Source organism: Halichoeres trimaculatus, unplaced genomic scaffold, assembly GCF_033239565.1.
Source record: "Halichoeres trimaculatus isolate MK-OKI-2021-1 unplaced genomic scaffold, fHalTri1.1 fHalTri1_scaffold_13, whole genome shotgun sequence".
In the NCBI taxonomy this organism is placed as follows: Eukaryota; Metazoa; Chordata; class Actinopteri; order Labriformes; family Labridae; genus Halichoeres; species Halichoeres trimaculatus.
The window spans coordinates 13,835,830-13,845,621 of NW_027437191.1; the positions used below are offsets into that span (position 1 = coordinate 13,835,830).

The following is a 9,792-nucleotide window of genomic DNA, read 5'->3' on the forward strand; positions in this document are numbered from 1 at the left end:
TGGTGAACATTCTGCTTTGTGGAGGTGTTGCACTACACAATAGAAACCAGGTGTCTTACACCGTATCAGATTTACAGATTTGGGGTTTCATCTTCCATCAATAACCTAACCCTCCAACTAAAAAAATCACCAGTCTGTCATGTCGGGACATGTCAGACTTAACAGCTGCTCTGCTGCAGCAGACTGAATAATGTCAGTGATAAGGGAACGCAAGATCCATCAGCTCAAATAAAGCAACGATTTAAGTATTTAAAGCTTTTTAAATCATGTTGTCCAAAATTATTCCAATGTAAGCAATTGACAGATTTAAAATTAAGAACATTTCATCTGGAAATACTTGATTCATCTTTCTTAAATTCTCAAGGAATAATACTAAGAATGATGTTAAAGTTTGTATGATGCGTTTAAAGAAGCAGAGCAAATGCAAGAAGCGCTATGTCATATATTTCACTGATATTAAAAGTTTGAAGTAAGGTAAGTTTGTGTTTAATGTTAAATATGTCATCAGGAAGCTTGCCTTTTGGCAATCCCAAGACATCATAATGTCACTTAAGATCAACATGTGGAGAGTAGAGGTTGACCGATATGGATTTTTTGGGGCCGATACGATACTGATTTGTAGGCAAGGAGGACGATAACCAATATTTGAAGCTGATATATTTATTTGCAGACAAGTGAAAAAATTGGCGTAAAAATTTTGAACAATACAAACTCCAACACTTAACTGAAATCAAATGCCTTCAAGCATATGTTTATTAAACAGCTCCCAGGCTAAGCAGCATGTTTTATAAAGGTAAATGAAAACTTGAAAAAAATAATGATAATAATAAATAATAATAATAAAAATAAATAGCTAAAGTTTTCTACAGTAAATAAAGTTTTCAAAAAAATCTAGGTAACTGCAATAAAACTGGACAGAATTGAGTTTGTGTTGCCTTTTACAGGCATGTAATGCAGTTCAATTATTTTTCTGTTTGGTTGTACATGACTGATTTTAAATGACCATCTAGGGCTTCCATAGCGTAGATAGGGAGAAATTTTGTGCAGAGAAGCCAAAACAGCACAGTTTTGAATGGGTTTCATATCGGCCGTCGGATTTTAAAAAAAGGCCGATGCCGATATGCCCCAGAATGCCAAATATCGGCCCTAATAATCAGCCAGGACGATAATCGGTCTATCCCTAGTGGAGAGCATTTTAATTATGACATTTTTAAAAACCGACAGAGATCAGGGGACAGGTTTGCGTTGAAATGTTGAATTCTGTTTTAAAGCCATTTTCAAAACTTTCCCTTACCATACCACATCAACACATGAAGATAAAATTAGTTGTGATTCGTGTGACTGAATGATAAACATACTGTTTCTAGTAGCCATATTAACTGATTCTGGAATTTTTTCTGGAAACGCTGTACCTACAAACTCTTGTGCCTCGAGGATTATTTGCAACATTTCCAAAACAAGAAAATAAATATGGTTAGAGCAAAGCTGCCCAATTTGGGGTCTGCAGGCCAAAGTTGGCTGCAAGTGGGGTTTTTTTGGCCCGCTACCCATGTTATATTGTTACTATATATATATATATAGAATATGTTATATTGTTGTGTTACTATGTTTAAAGTCTTCTTACAAATATATTTTAAATTAATGTAGATATAGTAGTCATCAATAGGGGAAAAAGTCTAAAGCAGGTGCCCAGTTTAATTACTATTCCTTTATTATAAAAGGATGGGAAATGCACTATTTTCAGCCAAAATTTTACCTGACAGTTGTTCCACAAAGCAGACTGTGCTCTGCCAGCAGTAGTGAGCAGCGTGCATTTACTGACTCCAAACCCCCCAGAGGTCTAACCCAAAGTGATGATGTATCTATAGATGATTCAAGAATGAAAGATACTGTTTGATTGGTAAATTCAAGAGAAGGACCATAAAGATGAGCTATATTATCTTTATTATTGTCCCTTTATACAAGCAAACAGATCATATATAAGGTCCATAGTCATTCCACCTGGAAGAAGCTGGATACGCAGGGCGACTGACCCTTTGGTAAAAACTTTGGTCTGGCTCACTCTAATGAATGTAACACAACACATTACTACACACAATGACATGCTTAGCGACTGGGCTTTAGGAAGCTTTGCTGTGTTAGTAAAACCTCCAATGACAAGTTCACATCACGACACAGCACGAGATGAGTGACAAATGATGCACATTAACCCCAAGATTACATCCCTGGAAAGAAGGAGGAAGGGTTTACGCATCAGGGCTTCAGATCGAAAAAGACATTTTCCACAGCCAAACTATAAATCACAGCTTACGCATTCAAACATTCAAAGTAGAACTGTATGTATAACTCCTAAAGTATAAATAACTGAGGCAAAAACTGATGGAAGTTTGGAAGTGTATGGTCTGATTGGATACAAATGGTTAACAGTCTACACTTGGTGCATATCTTTGCCCTTCTCCCAGAAGAGTCTCTCCTCATGGCTGATAAAATGCAGGATCGACAGGATCTACCTCTCCTCTAATCCAACAAATAAAAACACATTTTTCAAACCCAGCCATACCATGATAGTTTTATGTACAGCAAACTGAAACATTTAAATGATTTATTTAAACTAGATTTAAATAAAAAAAAGAAAGAAAGAAGAAAAACAAGCTGCAAGTGACTAAGAAATGATGATCGTATAAAACATGCAGTGCTTGTTGTCAATACTAACAATAGTTTCAATACAAGATACCACTCTGCCCCCCAGGACAGGTTTTCAGCAGAAAAGGTATGCAGCAGTCCTCTAGACAAGAGGTGAGGGCGAGAGGATTTACATTCAGACTGGATTCAGATTTGTTTGTCAGGAAAGCAAAGATAGTACTCTGACAGTGAAGCAGTGATAAATTATAAGTAATCAGCAGTGGCTCCTCTCCAGATGCTATACACAGTGCAGCGAGTGAAAGAGTGCAGGTCTGTATATGTGCAAGTGTGTGTGCGTGTGTGTGTGTGTGTGTGTAAGAAAGCATGCGTGATGGATTTGTCCCTCCGTGCTGCAGTTTGCCCCTTGGTTTCTTTCATTTCAGATCCCCTTCATCCCCCTGGATGGTTTTTTTGATACGCAGCAGGAGGGTTGTATGCCACTGGTCGAGGCGTGAGATTGAATCAAACTCTTTTACCTGCAGGTGAGAAAGATTTACCAGGGTTTAGAGTTCTGCTCTTTGAGTTTGAGTTTCATACACATTTGGGTGTATCTAGACAGAGTAATACAGTATACTGATTTATTCTATTCAATTTCTACCACCAGTAATGCATATACTCGTACTCTATTGACTCAACACACATGAACCATCCTCTAAAATGAAAATGGCAAAGTCAGAGATTTAGAACAAAACAAGAACTTCTCCTTGTCTCACTTTGAAAAAATGTAAGCCTTAATCTACAAAAGCAAGTTGTAGATTTCTCTGTAGTACCATGTAAACACTGAGCCCTCTGAGAGTGACAAGATACCCAAGTGCCAGCCTCTAACTTTCCTGAACACTCAAGGGATCTCACAAACTACAGAAGCAGTTGCAGAGGGATGCCTCTGCTCACCAGTGCCCTTGTTTTAAAACTTTCCAACGAATTTCAAACTTACTGCCTCTGTGAAAGCCTCGCTGTTCTGTTCCTCATGAGCTTCAAGAAGTTTCTGTTCAGACAAAGAGATATAGGTTACTCACAGACACTGAACACATTAAGAGGAGAAAGTAAGCCGTCAGATTCCTCTGAGTTTTTAGAGCTGCGTTACCTTCAACAGTTTGCATTCTCGAGAGTCTGAGAAAGCCGGGAACATCTCCTCATATTTTTCAACAGCAATCTGTGGAGATATGATGTGTTAAAATTCTGCCTCATACCCCTGATTCCCAAACTCTATAACTGTGATAAAGTACAAACTCGCCTTAGCGTTGAGCTCGTCCACAATGAAATGACAGAGAGAAGCTTTAAAGAAATATTCTTTAGCACTGTATTTCAACAACGGGTTGTCCATGGTGTTAGCTCCAACCTGAAGGAATCAAAATCACATGAACTCTGTTAAAAACACCAGCATCCTGAAGTTAGTGTTAATAGAGAATCATGAGACAAAACGTACCTGCTCATAGATCTCAATCGCCTTCTGGTACTGCTCCAACTGGGCACAGTAAGCCCCCACTTTCAGCAGACACTTGTTGGCAGAACTTTGAGGGAAGAATAAAAAATACAAAACACAGTTTTTATTATGTCTATTACAGTCTACAAACATGGATTTCAAAAGAGAAGGGCTGAACAATTAATCAAATTTAAACCGACATTGCAATGTACTAGAATGCAATTTTCAAATCGCAAGGACTGCAATTAGAAAAACAAAACAAAAAAAAATGCATGCAAAAAGTGCATTTACTTCAGTTTGTGTTTTGTTACTGATGAGAGATCAGTATGATTTCTATACAATTAATATTTAAATTTATGTCCACACAGTGTTTCTTTTTCATTTTATAAAAAAAAGTGCATTCCACATGTTGACATATTTCAGTGGTTGAGGCAGAGATTTGGTCTTATTTACATTTCTGCACTGTATTTTATGTGAGATCAATAGACGAGAGGATTCATATTTATTTTTTTATTTTATTGTTCATAATAGGCCTGTTGATCTGCAGTGCTTTGTTCCTTTCTCTGATTTTATTTAAGGTAATTAATGATAATTTTATTACAGGTTTATTAGGCCTAAAGTTAAATCAATCAGTCAATATTCTACTGTGATTGTAAAAGTTAAATAAAGGTATATGTTATTTGTAAATATGACATGTAGGCCTAGCATACAGAAAAAAATTGTTTGTATGTTACACTATCCTTTGTTGTGTTGGTCATACTATAGAACAGTTTATTGTTTGTGTTCAGTGAATAATGTAGAAGATAAACATAACCCCCCCAAAATTTGCATGATAAATTGCAACATGGTAAAAAAAAAAAAAAATCGCAATTTGATTATTTTCCAAAATCGTTCATCCCTACAAAAGAGCATGAGCATTTTAACAGAGGACATTTGATTTGTAGTAGGATGAGAAGCACACGTGTTACTAATGGCATTAACAATGACTGTGTTAATGCTATTGAGACTTTAAAGTGCACTAAGTGCCACTGAAGTGTGAAACTATAGCTATAAGTAACATGAAACGCAAATAAACACTGTCATTTTATTTGTGGTAACATTTTATTTATCAATTAAACCTTTCTTTTTCAAACTGTCTGACAAAAATCCCCACAGTAACAACTATAAAAACCTTCTTTTGAGATGAATACTAATGTGTTAACACATTCAGACCATAGATGACATTAGATCCTGGCAGCTAACCTGGCCGAATAATTAAGAGAGGCTCTTGAATGTTACAGACATTTTGATGTGTAATAGCAGAAAACACACTCAGGTGTAATTAATGACGGCTCTGACTACAACCCATGTAGTCAGTTCCTGGGCTCATGTTTTGCCAGGTGTTACAGTGTCATATGCTCGTTACTGGTGAGTTAATTAGAGGCAGCTGTGCTCTCCCTGCTTTGACAAGTCAGCGTTTGAAAACAGCAAGAGCGTTTCAGATTCTGCTCCTCCACTGAAATATGTGTCATCTATGAACTACATTTTTTAATTACTCAGGTTGTGTCCATTTAAACTAAGTAATTGAAACACACTTCTTACTTTTATTTTCCCATTAAAACTAATATTTAACTCATTTAGAGCTGTAAAAAGACATGATACATTTTCTTAGTCTATGTAAAGAAATATAACCGTACCTGTTGGACTCTTCTCCCTTGTAGTAGTCTGCTGCTTGTTCATAATGTGCAATAGCCTTAATAAAAACAGAAAACAGAAAAAAAATAACTTGCACTGTTGTTAACAAATAACATTTAGTAATGTTAAACGATAATGGTTGTGGCTGCATAATTTTACCTTTTCTATATCCACCAGCTCAGACTCGTAGATCTCTGCAATACTGATATGGTGTTTGGCCGCAATTGTGAATCTTCCCTAGAAAAGGAGGAGGAGGAGGAGAAGAAATCATTACTAACAGGATCTATCCACAGACACCTCTTTAGTCAATGAAAGCTCTGTGTTACAAGACAATGCAGAGAGGGGAGGTTAAGTAGAAGCCTGTGGCTACACATCTACAAGATTTTAGCTTCTGAAATTAATCCTTTGCTAAAAAAGATTAACAAGTAACCAGTTTGATCCAGGGATCAAAGACAGGTAAACAAACTGAAAAGAGTGACATGAAACAATAATGTAAATCTGGGAGAGTGAAGAAGGCAGGGAGAGGCTACTAGGTGAATGTAACGATGTGATCTACAAAACTCACACTGTGAAGGAGAAATCAGAGCTAAACTCTAAAAATGATATGACTGATATGGACCAGAGGATACGTGGACTCTTTCTCTTGCATCTTACCATGTCTGTGTATATATCGATGGCAGCGTTTAAACACTTGATTGCCTCTTTTGAAAGCATTAAGGGAAAAGGAAGGAAGACGAGGGAACAGTAAGAGATCATGTTAGTTTGACTTAACTGAGGTGTTTGTTTTTTTCCAATTAGTTTCATGCAGTTAGTTTGATATGAAACAGATTAAAATTGCAAGCAAGAATCCCCCTCTTATGTTTAGTAAAACAAAGACAGCTGTTACACATACAGTCAAAGTTACATGGAAAAGAAAGGTCAATAACTACTTTAATATACCGTATTAACCCGAATATAAGACAAGTTTTTTTTAGTTGAAAATGATGTGTGAAGTGGTGGGGTTGTCTTATGATCGGGGTCTAACTGTTGATACATGCTGATAGTTGTCAGTGGTCGCTACATGACTGCAACAGCAGAGAGCGCCAGCTTTTTGTACAGCCAGGGGCTTCACTGTGGCTGCTGTGATCCGTCGATCCCAGCAGAGACGCAGTGACAGGAAATGAGCCAAAAAGAGATGCGATGATAATCCAGAGGAAAATGGACCAAAAGTTGGGCAAGGTTAATAGACAACTGCGGCAGAGTTCTGATGCCAATTTTAAGATAATAATGCAAAAGAGACCTTAAACAGCTGTCTGGCAGACAAAAAAAAATGTAGTTACAAGGTTATGAAGTGTATTGTCCAAAGAATTGTCCATAAAGACCGTCTGAAAAATCGGAACTGTAAAAGAAAAGATTATCGTGGTCCTCAAAGTGGCGGTTACCAAGACAATGACAAGAGGGTCTGTGACTTTGAGAAATGTAACAAAGGCTATACCAGAGCTGTCCTCAGAATTACATTTGAAACACAGATCTTGGTGATTTTATCAATAGCCACAAATGAAAGCAGTCTCTGAATATTATTTCAATGATTGTCTCAGAATTTCAAAGTAAATTTTTGTCAGTCTTTTTCTGAAGATTGGTCTTGAAAAGACAGGGGTCGTCTAAAAAAATGGAGTTGTCCTATATTCAGGTCAGTACGGTAATACATATATTTGGCAGTATTAAAAGGAAAGAAAGACAGTGACACACAGAGAAAAGCTTCAGAATCACAGGCCCTCAGCTGAACCTGGCAGAAAACTGTACTTGCAGTCTATTTCAAAATTGTGAGAACTGAGCTTAAGGGCACAACATTTTGATAATACAGTAGTTTGAAAATTGCAATTGATTTCTTGAGAGTAGGCTAAATTGCATCAACAAAAACATGTCCATCATACACTGTATAGCTTTGTTGCCACATTACAAGAAGTGGGAATTATTTAGCAAGTTATCTCTACTGCGAATAATATTCATTTAAACTCTCTATTATTATTTGTCCAGTCCAGGGTGTGTTGAATTATAAATAATAGATGCTGGTGTGGCATCTGTGTTTCATCATTTAGGGTGGGGATTCACAGAAGTCTCACCATTAGGGTCGGACTTCTTGTAAGCATTTCCTGCATCAATGAAACTGGTGGCACAGTCGTGTTTGTTCTGCAGCTGCATATGAAGACGTGCTGCCTTGCAAAATGCTCCTCCAGCAGCTGAGGGGAGAGAGAAGGCAAAATCTTTAGCTTTTCACTTTGTTACGGCTTTATATAATCTATCATGCATGCAATACGTTTCAAAATACTGTGCCCACCGCTCCAGTTCTTGGCCATCTTAAACATGTTGGCTGCTCTGCAGTACATCTCACATGCTTCCTCCACTTTGTGAGGTCCTCTAGACAAAGAGAGGGACAAACAGAATAGAAAAACAGTTAATACAAAACTTTGACAGCTTTAAAAAGATTCACATACTTTGGTTATATCTGATAAATTGTGCCAGGCTGGCACCATGGGGTGATGCAGTGTACAGCCTGCCAAGCTAAAGCATTTCTCAAAGAGATGCAGATCCCAGGTTGGCATTCTGGCTTATGTAAAGACCTCATCACAGGCACTATACATTTCCCCTCCTCCATGACAAGATGTGGACCCTGGGGAGCTTTCTGTCCTTGTAATAATATTCTGGCCATTCAATCCTGAGAGGGGATTACTTCACAGCTTGGCCGGCCACAGAATTACCAGTATAAAGCCAGCTGAGGGTTATCACGCTTAAAAACTGTGGACTGTGAACATCTGGGGGTCACAAAGGACAGGGGTGTGGAAAAGAGACAGATTTAAAGCTGGTGTTTTGTGTTATGACACTACTCTTGCAGTCTTTCCTCTGTGTCATGATAAAATCCTTTGATATAAAATGACATGCATTTTTTTTCATTCAAACTGCAACATAGTAATCATATTCCCAAGGTCAGTCATACTGTGTTAATATGTGTGACTCTTGTAATGAAAGGTGTTGGGAAAGAGAAGCATATTTTTGGAAGAGTGCATACATCATGATGATGGGACAACACTTGCCAACTCTTAAAGTATGTTTTTTGACTCACGGGTGTCAATGTCGTCATGATTTAATGTATTTTTGTAATTCATAACTTCAATCTGAGAAACATTAAGGCTGTATGAAAGTACTAAAGCCATCAGTATGGATCTTCATACAACACCTGCAAATATGATCATATATGATATTTTCTTTGATGGGAGTGGTATTTATAGTGACTAGAGATGTCAATGAACTATACTAGAAATGATTCTAATATAGAGGCAGTATTTTCACAGGTATTGCAATGTAGATTATCAGATAAGGTCTGAAGAAAGAGACTTTACATCATCACCCTGAGTGAAGAGGATGTCAAAGCAAAATCAGATGTTTATCGTTGTTTTGAAAGAGATACCGTAATTAGAGTTAAATATGACCAGGACAATTCCAAAACACTGTGGGAACTGGGTGAGTCTGCACAAAACAAACGATATCTTCAGCCAACTGCGTATCCTGCAGTTGGAACACGGATGTACTGGCTTGTTTAGAGGGACAGCTATAGCTTCTTGGCTAACTGTCACAGATGAATAATGTTCCTGAAAGCCAGATACTGACTTACACTGTTGTAACACCTAACGACAATTTATTCATGATTTGCAGGTAAATATATAACAACTGATTAAATATATAAAAAGAAACAGGCTGCGTGCCAACTTTGCTGCTGTCACTTCATGCGTGCTAGCTGTTTGTTCTTTGGTGCAATGCTGTCTTACCCTCCAAACATCCCTCCCAAAAAGGAGCCAGAGGACTTGACTTTTTTGTCAGCGTCCGCCATTAGCTGAATCGCTTCCTTCTCTTTCCCGGAGTTGTCCATTTTTATCGCTTTATTGGACACAAACTTAAAGTGAATGAAGAAAATAGCCGCAGAGGATCCCGCTGTGTACAGTGAGGATTACAGTCGATGGGTTTATTTAGCGTGGGCG

The 9,792-nt window shown here is 37.6% G+C and overlaps 1 protein-coding gene across 1 annotated transcript; it reads right to left on the bottom strand.

Annotated features, from left to right (window-relative positions):
• Positions 1-1,926: 1,926 nt before the first annotated feature.
• On the bottom strand, positions 1,927-9,792 carry napbb (N-ethylmaleimide-sensitive factor attachment protein, beta b). The gene is made up of 11 exons (XM_074685939.1): positions 9,583-9,792; positions 8,097-8,176; positions 7,882-7,998; positions 6,434-6,480; positions 5,939-6,016; positions 5,782-5,837; positions 4,109-4,193; positions 3,917-4,021; positions 3,767-3,835; positions 3,617-3,667; positions 1,927-3,158 (listed from the first exon to the last, which is right to left on the bottom strand). The coding sequence occupies exons 1-11, from the start codon at positions 9,681-9,683 to the stop codon at positions 3,057-3,059; spliced, it is 891 nt and encodes a 296-aa protein (XP_074542040.1). The 5' UTR covers positions 9,684-9,792; the 3' UTR covers positions 1,927-3,056.

Coding starts and splice junctions, on each gene's coding strand:
- napbb (XM_074685939.1), bottom strand. CDS start 9,683: ATGGACAACTCCGGGAAAGAGAAGGAAGCGATTCAGCTAATGGCGGAC. Junction 6,017..6,433: donor TCGATATATACACAGACATG/GTAAGATGCAAG, acceptor CTCCTTTTCTAG/GGAAGATTCACAATTGCGGC. Junction 3,159..3,616: donor GCGAGGCTTTCACAGAGGCA/GTAAGTTTGAAA, acceptor TCTCACCTGCAG/GTAAAAGAGTTTGATTCAAT.